At 40.6% G+C, this 13,252-nt stretch overlaps 2 protein-coding genes across 3 annotated transcripts; both read right to left on the bottom strand.

Annotated features, from left to right (window-relative positions):
• Nucleotides 1-4: 4 nt before the first annotated feature.
• On the bottom strand, nucleotides 5-4,842 carry LOC108808655 (ATP-dependent DNA helicase Q-like 4A; the record flags this gene model as incomplete). Of its 2 annotated transcripts, none has more annotated exon segments than XM_056996526.1 (16): nucleotides 5-75; nucleotides 145-268; nucleotides 357-492; nucleotides 560-711; nucleotides 780-900; nucleotides 1,057-1,184; nucleotides 1,300-1,386; nucleotides 1,505-1,636; nucleotides 1,713-2,079; nucleotides 2,310-2,440; nucleotides 2,523-2,699; nucleotides 2,814-3,230; nucleotides 3,403-3,460; nucleotides 3,870-4,037; nucleotides 4,144-4,237; nucleotides 4,648-4,842. In XM_056996526.1, coding segments are annotated over 15 exon segments (2,292 nt in total), but the record flags the coding sequence as incomplete, so codon positions are not given.
• A 131-nt stretch (nucleotides 4,843-4,973) lies between these two features.
• LOC108838276 (serine/threonine-protein kinase SRK2A) lies at nucleotides 4,974-7,669 on the bottom strand. Its single transcript, XM_056996528.1, has 9 exons — nucleotides 7,182-7,669; nucleotides 6,833-6,907; nucleotides 6,649-6,750; nucleotides 6,406-6,459; nucleotides 6,211-6,303; nucleotides 5,989-6,081; nucleotides 5,754-5,858; nucleotides 5,574-5,672; nucleotides 4,974-5,481 (listed from the first exon to the last, which is right to left on the bottom strand). Exons 1-9 carry the CDS (start codon nucleotides 7,299-7,301, stop codon nucleotides 5,143-5,145), a joined length of 1,080 nt encoding a protein of 359 aa, XP_056852508.1. The 5' UTR covers nucleotides 7,302-7,669; the 3' UTR covers nucleotides 4,974-5,142.
• Between the last annotated feature and the right edge of the window lie 5,583 nt (nucleotides 7,670-13,252).

Raw genomic sequence — 13,252 nt, 5'->3', positions numbered from 1 at the left:
ATACCTGATGATAGCCTTCTATAGACTTAGGGAGCGAGTGATGAATAACAAAGCGGACATCAGGCTTGTTGATTCCTGAAATGTGCAATGTTAATGGACAGCAAAATTCCATCAATTAAAGCAAATATTAGCAAAAACCAGTACCCATTCCGAAGGCAACGGTAGCACATATTATATTGACTTCGTCCTTGCTCCATTGTTTCTGTACTAAAGCACGTTGAGTAGGCTCTATACTGCCATGGTAGAATGCTGCTTTATGACCGAACTCCTGAAATAGAATTCAATTTCTGCGTTTAAACATGATATTTTGTGGTATGCACAACACATGAGAAAGCTTTAATATACAAATGACTAACCTGTAACTTTTGAGCAACTTTCTCGCAGTCATTTCTTGAAAGACAATATATAATTCCACATTCGTCAAAATGGTTTTCCCTGATGAATTTGTCAATATCTTCCAGACACTTTTTCGTCTTGGGAACAACAGAATACCTGAAAATTTCTTGGTAAGCAGCATTCTCGAATATATATATATTCGCGTTTAGGTAGATTTACTGACCATAGATTTGGGCGATTAAAACTTTGCCGGAACACAACACAGTTAACAAGGCCAAGGGCTTGTACAACGTCTTCTTTCACACTGGCTGTTGCGGTAGCTGTTAAAGCTAACACGGGAATGTTGGGAAACTTCTGCTTCAGAATACCAAGACTCTGCATGTTCCACAATAATCTTGGTGAGTAAAAAAAGGGAGGTTGTTTGAAGCTTATGATGGCCTAACCTGGTAGTCTGGTCGAAAGTCATGCCCCCATTGGCTCACACAATGAGCTTCATCAATAACAAATCGAGCAAGCAAACCACGAGAGTTTAAGTTGTCTAGATGCCTCAAAAGAGAATCGCTTCTGTAATCAAGAAAGAGATACTTCTTAGCTACGTGATGCCCAGTCATATCATTCAGAGTGGCGACCCTTGCACTACTTGTCCACAACATGCTAATACCTAATCTAGAACTGTAAGAACCCTATGGCAGAACTGCATATAGTAAAGTAACAACTCACTGTGCCACTTTTTCGGGTGTGACGTATAGTAATTTGTACTTAGAATGCTCGGAACTAAGCTCCTGAAAGATCTTCAGTTGTTCGGACCATTCCATGCCGGCACTTAGGGAAGCAGCGGGTATATTTGCCTGTAACCATGTTTCAGAAATCAAACTGTTAAATGAAAAGAATCCTCTGTATGAATAATTTATCAATGAAACAAAAGATACAAATAGAATCTCTGGGGGTTGCTGAAAGGTTCACCTGCAATAGGTTCATTATCTGGTCTTGAATAAGTGAGACAAGTGGAGAAATGACTAATGTTATTCCTTGACAGATCAGAGCAGGGAGCTGCAAAAGAAAGATGTTAGAAAACAGTTTGGATAACACGACTTCTTTCATCGTTTTCGCTTAGGTTGAATAATCAAAAGTGACAAAATTAAAATGTAATGTTTTTAAGAATTATGACCTGATACGTCAAACTCTTGCCTCCTCCAGTTGGCATCAACACAAATACATCAGAGCCACTCATTGTTGCGTTGATGATTTCTCTCTGGTTAGGTCGAAACGAGTGATTTCCAAACACTTTTTTGTTACTGACCTGAACGTTGCAAGGAAACACATGAGCACATGGAATGTAAGTGGAATAAAGAAAAGATAGAAACTCAGCAAATCACCTCTAATTTTCTCGTCCAATGGAAATCACGACTGCTCCACTTTTGGTCGTTGGAACCTTCAGTGTACGTCACCTCGATAATCCTTGGAACGTATTGTTCTCTCTCTACAGGAGCAGATGAAAGACCATACCTATCTACAGAATATGAAGAGTCTTGTGGCATGTTCCAGCTATCAGATGCATATCTTCCTTGCTCATTAAAGTGTGCTCGAGAATCAGTTTGTGGATGATCAAATCTTAGATTTGTTGACTTAGGTGTTTCATACTGTGAAGCACGAGTAGCTGTAGATGACAAAAACTGTGACTTTTGCCTATCTTTATCTCGAATATGGTCCTCGAGCTGCTGAATTTGCTTCTTCAGCAGTAACCTATCAACAACACAAACTATGATACATTAAAAACTCACTAAAAGTCAAGGCGTATTCACAGTTGTAACACCCTTAGATACTCAGACTCAAGAAACATGCATTGTCTATTATTTCTTTAAGCCTAATCTCTTTTCGTTGTATTATTCCCAGTAATTTTGTGTGTAATATATACCACAGCCTCCAGAAAAAAGAATTTTTAACAGCCAGGAAAAAATTGATTGGATATAAACCTCTCTTGACGAAGCTCTTGAACACGATCAGGACTCAGATCGGTATCATCGTCAAGGAGTTCATTTGATATTGCAATCAACACGTTCTTCATTTGTTCCAAATGGGTCGAAGTTTCTGGACAAAGCCCTAGCTGAGAAGATACGAACATCAAACAAAATGAGAAATCCTTAAATCAAAATAAAAAAAAATAGAGAGAGAAACAGTAGTCATACCTTTATTCCATGACTGCAGTTAGAACATAATTCAGGAGGCAGACAACTCTCTTCTTCTCTTCTGGGAGCATTTTTATCCACAGGTGGGGTTCTCGATGGCAAACTAGATACGGATGGCGGAGGAGGAGTACCTGTTGATTGGTAGTGTTCCATCATAATTTGGTCGACATCAATACTCTGCATCAAAAAGTGTTAACATGCTTGAGTTTACATATTTTCATACAAAGCCCTGTTTTGGGTAAGCATCTATGCTTAAGAAAAAATATGTGCTACTTTAACCGGTATCATTACCTGAAGTATGTCATCATCAATAATCTCATCAAGACATGCTTCTCCAGATCCCAACTGATCAGCTGCGAATGCAGAATTCTTGAATTGTTTCTCCACACCATTTAAATGCGTGTAACTGGTTTCTGGTTCTCTGGCCTCATCATTTGTCCTTGGAAACCTTTCAGCAAATATTTTACCATCACCAGGGACAGGGGGAGGAAAGCTGTGAAAGTTTCTTCCAGTTCCTGGTACACCCATTTGACTTTGATTTTGTTGATTGTTCGAAACAAAAGAACCATCAGTGCTACATGTAGCTTTCACAGTGGATCTCTCTCTTGCAGAATATGAGACATTGGTGCCACCATCATCAACCGGGGGAGTAATTCCAGGTCTTAGGTAAGTCTTATTTATAGAGAGACTTGAAAGAGCACGCCAAGCCTGCCAACATAGGATACAAATAAGTAACATATATGTACACCTCATGAATAGAAATCTATCAGAAAGGGGAAGATGAATCATAACTATGGATATTTAAGAACTACAATGAGATAAACTATTTACTCAAAGAAAACATATAACTACCACAACAGTTTCTATTCAACAATATTACCTTTGCAATTTGCGGGTGCGCCAAAGTTTGCGCATTCGCACTAGGAAACGCAATTGACCTACACAGAGAGAAAACGAAGCTTTTTAAATATTCTTGAATCAGTTAGTTTTAAACAGATCCACCAAGAAAGCTAAAAAAATCTCACAAAATTTTGCATCACTGACATTTCTTACAAGAGATATCATAGGAAAATACTATGGTATCACACTCAAATCTTGTTTCGGGTAGTTAGGTAGTATAAGAGTCGACCTATACATAAGCACAAAGATGCAGAAATGATGCTGGAAACGGGAGATATTACAACGTGGTGGAAAGCTATCCTTGAAACCACTGAATTTGTTTGATATTTAATTTTCAGTAGTTCTAATTCAACGAAGCCAAGCAGCAGACAGTAGTGGGTCAAAGTAAAAGACAAACAAAGAAGAATGCAGAAGATGGTTGTTCTCAAAAGAATATAGACATAATACCTTGCGGCCATATCTCTGCTTTTTCTAGGCTTTTGACTTTCTAGAGCGTAAAGGAAACTGGAGGTCAGATGCTTAGTCCTGGACGATGGATCTTCGAGCACCTTTGCATGCTCTGACCAATTGGTCTGAGGACCTTTAGGTTTCTGAACTTCAGGGAGATGACTCCTACTGCAAAACTTTAACAGTGAGTAACGGAAAGCAAACAAACAAAAAAAACTAGCAGAGATTTTTGGAATAATAAACCTGAATGTACAAGGAGAAGATCATTCTTTACCTTACTTGATTTGAGTTAATCATAGGGTCTTTAACATGCTTCAGATGCTTCCACCAAACTTTTTATCTTTCCCTTGACAACCGCAACTTCGTCACTTAAATGAAGAAACATAGAAGAAGTTGCATTCGGATTAGTGGGAGCTGATGAATAATAATGAAACACAAAAAAAAAAAAAAAGATTGCACATTTTACCACATAACTGATCAAAATACGAAGCTAATTTACACAAAATCTGAAAACTTTTAGCTAATAATAATATTACGCCAAACGGTAAAACACTTCAGAAACAGGAAATCGAAGGGAATAAAAAAAAAAACGAGCCCCATTGCTCCAAAGTGATTCACTTTACTAACAATCAACAAAAACCCAAATCGAAAAACAAAACTAAACTAATCAGCAAGTAGTTATAACCCCAGCGACAATTTTGCAATCGGTGTAGTCGAAACGAAAACCCTAGAATTGAGAATTGATTTTGCGGGGGATGAGAAAGCCCAAAGGAATTACATTTTGACAATCAATTGAGGGGGTTATTTGCTTCTTCTACACCGACACTGTATCACTCCGACCGAGAAAGTCGCCACCGAGTGAGTCTGATGATGCCGGAAGGCTGTAGAAGTTTATGCTTAATGGCGGGATAGTTTCCCTCTCTTTGTGTTTGTCCCCAAAATGAAAAGGATAATCAATTATTTTTGAATTTTGAAATATTTGTTTTCATTTCGTATATTTGGTTTTTTCATTTTCGGAAACAAATAAGATGAGACTAGGAAAGGAACAAATAAAAAGAAAAACTAATTTTACGAAAATGTATGAATTTAAATAGACGAATCCTCTTCTCAAAAAAAAACAAAAATAATAATAATAATTTACAAAATGTTTATTTCGAAGTCACAATGCAGCAAGGAATGTAGCAACAAAGGCAAACACAAAAACTGAGACTTTTTTAGTTTCAACTTTCAACAAAACCAACGATAACTTTTTTTTCTTACACAGACAAAATCATCAACTGATTCTCACTTCTCCACTGGCGTGTACTTGCTTTACAGTCTTATCATACTCATCTTCTTCGTCTTCCTCTTCCTCCACCACTTCCTCTTCATCCACCTCCTCTTCCTCTTCCTCTTTCCCCTCTTCATCTCCCCAGCCAAAACCTCCAATGGAACGGGAAACAGGCGGAGGCGTTTTGGCGTCATCTACTATCTTCATGATCTCTTCAGCTGTCTGGAGGGAAAAGGTTGGATTCTCTTTCCTGAAATATGCAGCTTGAGCTGTCTCCGTCAGTTCTCTTGGCAAGTTCTTCAGGAACCATGGGTGTTTCTTGATTTCTGCAATGGTTATCCTCTGCCAAAACAAACAATTGTTCAAACAAAACCAATCTTATGAAAAAAAGATTTAGTAGTTCATTTGATTGGATGTAATATATAGTGTTGTACCTTGAGTGAGTTGGCAACAAAAATACGGGAAAGGAGATGTTTGCAATCCTGTGAGATGTGGACGTAGTCCGGGATCTTGTACTGAACAGCCATGATTTTCTGTATAAAACAAGATCAACACATTGATGAATAAGAGCGCAACGCAGCAGACACATGGCTCAGAAGAATAAAAAAACCTACTTGTATTGTTTTCCTGAAGTTTTTGGGGTCTTCTTGGTCTTCGAATGGGTAGGCTCCAACCAGCATGACATAAAGAGTTACACCACAAGACCAGACATCAGCCATCTGAAAGAAGAAGAAGAAGAAGAAAACAATTACAAATCTTACCGACTTCGAATGAGTTAACGTTTAGACAAAGAGCAAATAGCATGATGCCTGATTTACCAAGAGACCTCAGGTAACAGAGTAAGATTACCTTGCCATCGTATTCTCTCCTCGAAAGGACCTCAGGTGCAATATATGCTGGAGTTCCAACTGTTGATTTGGGCCTGGAGTGCAGTAGAGAGGACTACAAAAGAAGAAGAAAAAAAGCTAATAACTTGAAAGTCCTTTTGCGACAATGGTGAAGAACAGAATCAGGGTCTCGTATATAACAATCACAGAAATTGGAAGTGTTGTAAAATATAGTGTGTCAGACCTTGGAATAACCAAAATCACAGATTTTGAGACGTGGAGCAGGACTTCCATCAAGGAGTGTATTCTCCAGCTTCAGATCTCTATGACATATTTGCTGCGAACAAAATGTAACCATCAGTCAGCTTGATAAAACGAACTGTGTTCAAACATGTAGAAGAAATAGAGTAATCTTCTTCTTTTTTTTTTTTGGCCTTACCATAGCATGGCAATAGCTAACACCTGATATAAGCTGCTGGAAGAAGTATCTCGCCTGGGAAAAAGAGAAAAAAAATGATTAGAATTTATATATCCCAAGTGTCTGGTATGCATATGTTTTCTCTTCTTTCATTCTTCCTAGTCCTACCGTACAGAATTATGAAAAGAAAGGAACAAAAAAAAAACTAATCCTAGATAAAATGATTGCATATAGTAGTAGTAGCACAATGTCAAAAGACAAAACCTCATCTTCACTGAATCTTCCAGCACTGCAAATACGCTCGAAAAGTTCACCACCGGCAGCATACTCCATGGCAATAGCAAGATGAGTTGGAGTCAACACAACCTGCAAAGCTCATCAACTTCAGTAGATATCATTTTTTCACCATATCGAGAAGAACACTATGTGGAGAAAAATTGAGTAAAACCTCCTTAAAGCGAATGATATTAGGGTGACGAAGCGATCTGTGATTTATGATCTCTCTCGCCACGTTCTCATCAATCTGCATCCAAACAAAAAAAACAACAACAAAGCCAAATGCTCACAATCGACAAAATCTTCCCAGGAAAACGATACAAACTCTCTCAGATAACTATCGTAGGGCTGTTCGTTTGGTAGACGCAGCTAACTGCTTCCGAACGCTGCGTTAATCATTTTTAAACGCTAATAAAATTAGTGAGTTAAAAACGCTAACAAACGCAACAGTAGACACAGGCAAACAGATACATCATCATATGAATAAAGCAAATGTTATGTAGTAAGGCTAGGGAAGGGACCTTGGGACCACGCTCGATGTACTTCATGGCAACAAGCTCCTTGGAGTTTTTGACCTTCATGAGCCTCGCCACTCCGAAGTTCCCCGCGCCTATGTCTTTCACCAGCTCGTACTTGTCCATCTTTTTACCCTAAATTTCCCAAACAAACAAACAAACAAACCAAAAAAATCCTCCTATTTCTCGTTATAATTGAGCTCCAGCGAGCTAAAAAAGATAGGACAATTCAAAACAACGACAAGAAAACCATTCAGTATCCGAAAATCAAGGATTCGATTCCTTCGAGATCTCGCGAATCACAGAGAAAGTGAGAGAAAAAAAAAAAGGAAAGAGGTGTAATGATGAGGGAAGGTGATTGAGATTTTGTTTGGAGAGATTTGAAGGCAAAGCGATTTGAATCGATTTTTATTTCTTTTTTCTTTTTTGCTCGGTGAGACGAGATGAGAAGCGATGAATTGTTTTTCTTCGGATAATAAATGATGATGATGGTGAGAATGAAGAATGTCCCTCTCATTTTATGCTTCTTCTTTTTTTTAAATTAATTAATTAGTTAATAGGACTATTATTCGTTTTTAACGCAGTGGGCCCGCATGTTTCCGAGTGCCATTGTACGGAAACACGCTTATTATATGTGTCCTAATTACATTACTCTTGTCTAATACAAAAGGTAATATTATGAGGCAAATGAGAAATACTGTGGGTTTGATTGGTAATAACTTCACTATATAGTATGTAAGATCAACGATATAATGCAGTTTTAATGGTTATCATTTCACTAAAGCGAGAATAATTAAAAAGTATCATGACATGTAGAAATAACACTTAGTAAAGAGTGATCATTCCATGGTGGAACATAAGAGCAAAGGTATGAAGAGAGAATCTGTCTGTTTTTTTTTTTTTTTTTTTTTTTTTTTTTTTTTTTTTTTTTTTTTTTTTTTTGCTTAACTGTAAATATCATAGAATATGAAAAATGTTTACAAAATAGATTTATAAACAAGGCTTTGCAAGCATGGCAAAAAACAGAGAAAAAACATGCTTACAAAAAGAGATACACTTAGAGGCGCTTTTTTAGATCAACCAAAGGGCCATGAGACTTTTGAATTGCTTCCTGGTCTTGCGAGCAGAGATTGTGTTCCTGACTGTTCTATCGACGAGTTTAAAAATTTCAGAGGCTGACAGCATCTGATTCTTGTAAACTCTGTTGTTTCTTTCAGTCCAAGTGAGGTATACGACAGCCTGGACAGCAATGCTTCTTAGCGTGCGCGGTGATCGGGCAGAGCCTGAAGAAGTCCAGTCCAATAACTGCAACCAAGAAGTAAAAGTGATAGGAGTTTCTGAGAGCTTTCCGAGCATCAAACTCCAAAGAATCTTAACAAAAGGACAGTCAACAAAGAGATGGTCCCTTGATTCGTCTGAAGTTGAACAAAGACAGCAGGTAGTAGGAATTTGCATTCCCCAAGAAGCTAGTCTTGTGTGGGTAGGCAGCCTGTCTTGTACTGCAACCCACATGTTGAAAGCATGCTTAGGAGTATGACCCTTGAACCAAACCGACTTGAGCCAAGGCGGGTTCGGTTTTCTTTCTCTTATCACGCTCCATGTTTTGGAAGAAGAGAAAGACTGGTGTTGGATTCCCTCAATTGTCCATGAGTAAAGATCAGGTCCTCTATTCACGCAAGGAGCATCAACGGTGGTCAGATGAGCATGTAGAGATACTGCTTCCTCCGATCTTGGTGATGGCAAATTCCACAGACCTACTCTGGTTGCTCTCGAGACAGTGGCAAGGAGGGGTACACGCAGAGAGCGAGGCCCAGTATTGCCAATAAAGTCTATTAGAGGACCCAAAGGAGTCCATCTATCAAACCAGAAGCTAGCTTGATTTCCATCCCTGATGGTACAGGTTACGAAGTGACGAGCTAGAGGTCTGAGGTTGAGTAGAGACTTCCAGTGCCAAGAATCTTGAGGTTGCTCAGTTAGAGCCCAAAAATTTGAGTTTCCAAGATGATGATGCTTGTGCCAAGCAACCCACAGAGAACCCCCTTCAGCAAATAAAAGCCAAATCAGTCGCAGACATAAGGTTTTGTTCCAGGTCTCATAGCGACGAAGACCCAGACCCCCTTCGGTCTGCGGGAGACAACAATCAGCCCAGGAGATCTTGACGAAAGCGCGCCCTTCAATCTGGCCCGACCAGAGATATTTGGAGCAAAGAGACTCAATCTTCTTGATACATCCCTTTGGCAAGATGAAAGTTGTGGTCCAAAAAACCACAATTCCAGAGATGACAGATTTTATAAGGACCAGTCTTCCTGCAAAAGATAAGTGTCTCGCTGACCACGCATTGAAGGTTGCAGAGATCTTGTCGAGCAGTAGAGTATATTCCGAGACTCTGAGCTTCCTATGCATTAACGGGAGGCCAAGGTATCGTATAGGCAGAATGCCAATAGGGAAACCATAACTCAAAGTAGTCGTAGTTTCCTGCTGATCAAGACCTGCCGTGAAGAGCTCTGACTTACTCTGATTTATTTCAAGACCAGACCAACTCGCAAAATCATCAAGCGCCTCTGAGATGCCATGGAGAGAAGAGCTACTTCCGTCATAGAAAACCATTACGTCGTCCGCGAACATCAAGTGAGATAATTCTATCGGCTCAGCATTAGGGTGATACCTGATATAGCCTGACTGATAACGGGATTTGATCAGCCTAGAAAAAACCTCCATTGCCAAGACAAAAAGGTAGGGAGATAGAGGGTCCCCCTGCCTCAACCCTCTGTTGCTCTTGAAAAAGCCACCTGATTCCCCGTTGACACAGATGGTAAACGAAGCTGTAGTGATGCATTCAGAAATCCAGTTTACAAATCTCTGAGGCAAGTGTAGCGCTTGGAGAGTCGCAATTACGAAATCCCATCTTACAGAGTCAAAAGCTTTCCTAAGATCAACCTTCAACATAGCTCGGGGAGCAATGCTTGTCCTTTTATAGCCTTGAACGAGCTCTGTAGCAAGTAGGACATTCTCTGCCAAGAGTCGGCCAGGCATAAAAGCAGATTGCGCATGTGATATAACCTGCTCAAGGACGTCCTTCAATCGACCGGTTAGGAGGCGAGAGATAACCTTGTATAGTGTGTTGAGGCAGGATATTGGTCTGAAATCACCAATCTTTGAAGCGTTCCTGATCTTTGGGATTAGAACCAGCGTGGTAGAATTCCACTGCTTCAGTAGTTTGCCTTCCCTGAAAAATTCTTTTATAGCTGAGATGATCTCCGGTCCAATGATTGTCCAGCATCCAATGAAGAACTCAGAAGAGTAACCATCTGGTCCACATGATTTGTTTCTGGGCAAGCTGAAGAAGGCCTCTTTTATCTCCTCATTTGAGAAGTCAGACTGAAGGATAGCTTTCTGAGATTCTGAGCACTGAAAATTGAGCAGAAGGGATATGTCTTGCGGATCAAACAGTGTAGGAGATGCAGACCCTCCTAAGAACTCCGAGTAGTGAGAGAGGCAGTGATCATGTATGGCTTTTCTGGTCTCAAACCGTTCACCAGCAGGACCAAAAAGAATGTGAATATGGTTCTGAGAGCGACGTGTTGCCATAATCTTATGGAAATAATGAGAGCCACAATCACCAAACTGCAGCCAGGAGATATTGGTCCTCTGAAAAAGAAAAGCCTGTTCCGCTTTTAGTAGAATTCCGAGCTTTCGTTGAGCTTCCTCCTCAAGAGCAGCTAAGATAGAAGTTGGGGAAGACAGCAGCTGAGTTTGTATTATGTTGAGATTTGAGCGTGCTTCTTCAGCTCTTTTCTCCAGGTCTGAGTAGTTATCTCTGTTGAAAGATCTGATAGGATTCTTCAGCAACTTTAATTTCTTTGACACTCTCAGCATGTCCGACCCAACGATATTTGTAGAGAACCATAGCCAGGCAATCATCGGCAGGAACTCATCATCCAGAAGCAAAAAGTTATAAAATCTGAATGGAATGCGATGTCTCAACTGCGGAGTCCTCAGGGTGACAGACATCGAGGCGTGATCTGAGAATTCCAGAGGACCAAAGATACCCATGGATGAAGGAAACTGAACTAGCCATTGATCATTCACTACAATACGATCTAGTTTCTTGCCTATAGGGCTGGATTTTTGGCTGTTCCACCAAGAGAAAGTCGGTCCTGAGAAGGTGAGATCAGAAAGAGACGCATCAGCAAGACATTCTTGAAACTCTCTAGTTTTTCGGTCAATATTTAAGGTGCGGGGGCGAGAGTGCTCCTCAGGCTTCAAAACTTGATTGAAGTCTCCTATTAGCATCCAAGCTTTTCCTTCTAAAGCAGCAGAGTTGGAGATTTCATTTATATCTGACCAGAGGGTTTTCCTGATTTGATCGTCTGTAGACGCGTAGATGCAGGACACAATAATCGGGGTTATGTAATCCGGAAGCTTGACAAGAGAGGTCACCATCTGAAGGGATTTATGAATAACAGTGACTTGAACAGTGGGGTGCCATAGAATCCAGACCTTCCCCAACTCCGAAAATTCATAGTTAGCGTCGAAACCCCAACCAGGAAGAAGAGAATTAACAAACTTACTTTGCTTTACCCGCTGTACATGAGTCTCTAGGAGACATCCAAAAATTGGTCTATGCTGCTTCAACCATTTTTTAAATCCGGTACGGTGACTGACCATATTAAAGCCACGTACATTCCAGCCAAAAAGGTCTGTATACATAAAAATTATTTGAGTTTGGGGCCTTTGCCCCTATCCTTTTTCTTCTGCCTCGAAGAAATTACTTCTGTATAGTCCGAGTCTGCACTAAGCGGTGATTGTGGAGAGTCTATATCTGATGAATCCGATTCTGCCGATGAAGTCTCAGCAGATGCCACAATAAGAGGAAGGTCACCCTTTGTGGCAGGTAATCTGGTTCCATCAGGTGTGCTAGTTTCTCCTATCTCCAAACGAGAAAAGGAGGTTTTAGTTTTACTCGGTGAAGAATGCACAGATCCGCTCTTTACTGCACCAGAAGGAGAAACCTTAGCGACATCAGGAGGTTTCGAGGAGCCAGAGGTGTTAGACTGTTTAGCCCCAGCCTTTCCTTTGATACGGGTGCAGTCTGCTTGTAGGTGACCTGTCGATTTGCAGAATTTGCAAGTGATAGGTGCCTTTTTGCAGCGCCTGAGAGAGTGGCCTATTTCTTTACAGAAGGAAACAAACCTGAGGCATCCAAGGACTCGAAACCCGGATACGCTTTATCTCCCCTGATTCAAATCTCGCATTGACTGCTTCTGGCAGAGGTACTCTTGGGTCAATGATGGTGAAGACCTTCGCCACTTCCAGGTTAGTTTTATTTGCAGTTTGAGGATGAAGGAATTTGGGTTCTCCAACCTGACTTGCAATGTGCTCCAGTGCATCCTCGTTGAAGAATTGCAGAGGGACATCGCGTAGTTCTAACCATATCGGGGCGGTCGTTAGCTCTGGTTTCGTTGGGACAATACCAGGCTCCCATTTTGCTACAAACATCGTCTGTCCTTCAATCTGCCAGAGGCATTGCTTGAGGACGTGTGCTCTAGTTGAAGCGTTCGGGATCCGGAAAAGGAAAGCGAAGCCTTCCATTTTAGAGACTGTAATATCCTTAAACTGCTTACTCCAGATTCCGTTTACTATCGTTTGGATAGTTCCCTGAGACGGCGGATCAGAGTAGAATTGCCCAATGATGAAACTATCCCAAGATTTCTTGTTTTTTTCAATGACAGAATTTGGGATAGTAACACACGACTCTCCGGATGGGAGCAGGAAGCTTTCTCCTTTCTTTTGCAGTTTCTTTGTGGGCCCTTTGAAGAGATGAGTCCACAAATCAGGCTTTCCTGTGGGTGCCTCAGAAGTCGCAACTTTGCCGGAGTTGTTTGAAACATCAGCTTCTTTTAATGGAGCGCTTTTTGAGTGAACAGGAGGTATCTCGCCTTCCTCCATCTCATCACCGTCTTGATTTGTTACCGGGTTAACCACCGGAGCGGCCTTCGCAGAGTTCACTGTTTGAACAGTGATTTGGTTTCCAGATCCAGTTTTTGGGTCTGAAGTCGGGTCCTGGATTGAGGTCG

This window comes from Raphanus sativus, unplaced genomic scaffold (genome assembly GCF_000801105.2).
Source record: "Raphanus sativus cultivar WK10039 unplaced genomic scaffold, ASM80110v3 Scaffold0256, whole genome shotgun sequence".
Taxonomy (NCBI): domain Eukaryota; kingdom Viridiplantae; phylum Streptophyta; class Magnoliopsida; order Brassicales; family Brassicaceae; genus Raphanus; species Raphanus sativus.
This window is presented reverse-complemented; position numbering and strand designations above follow the sequence as displayed.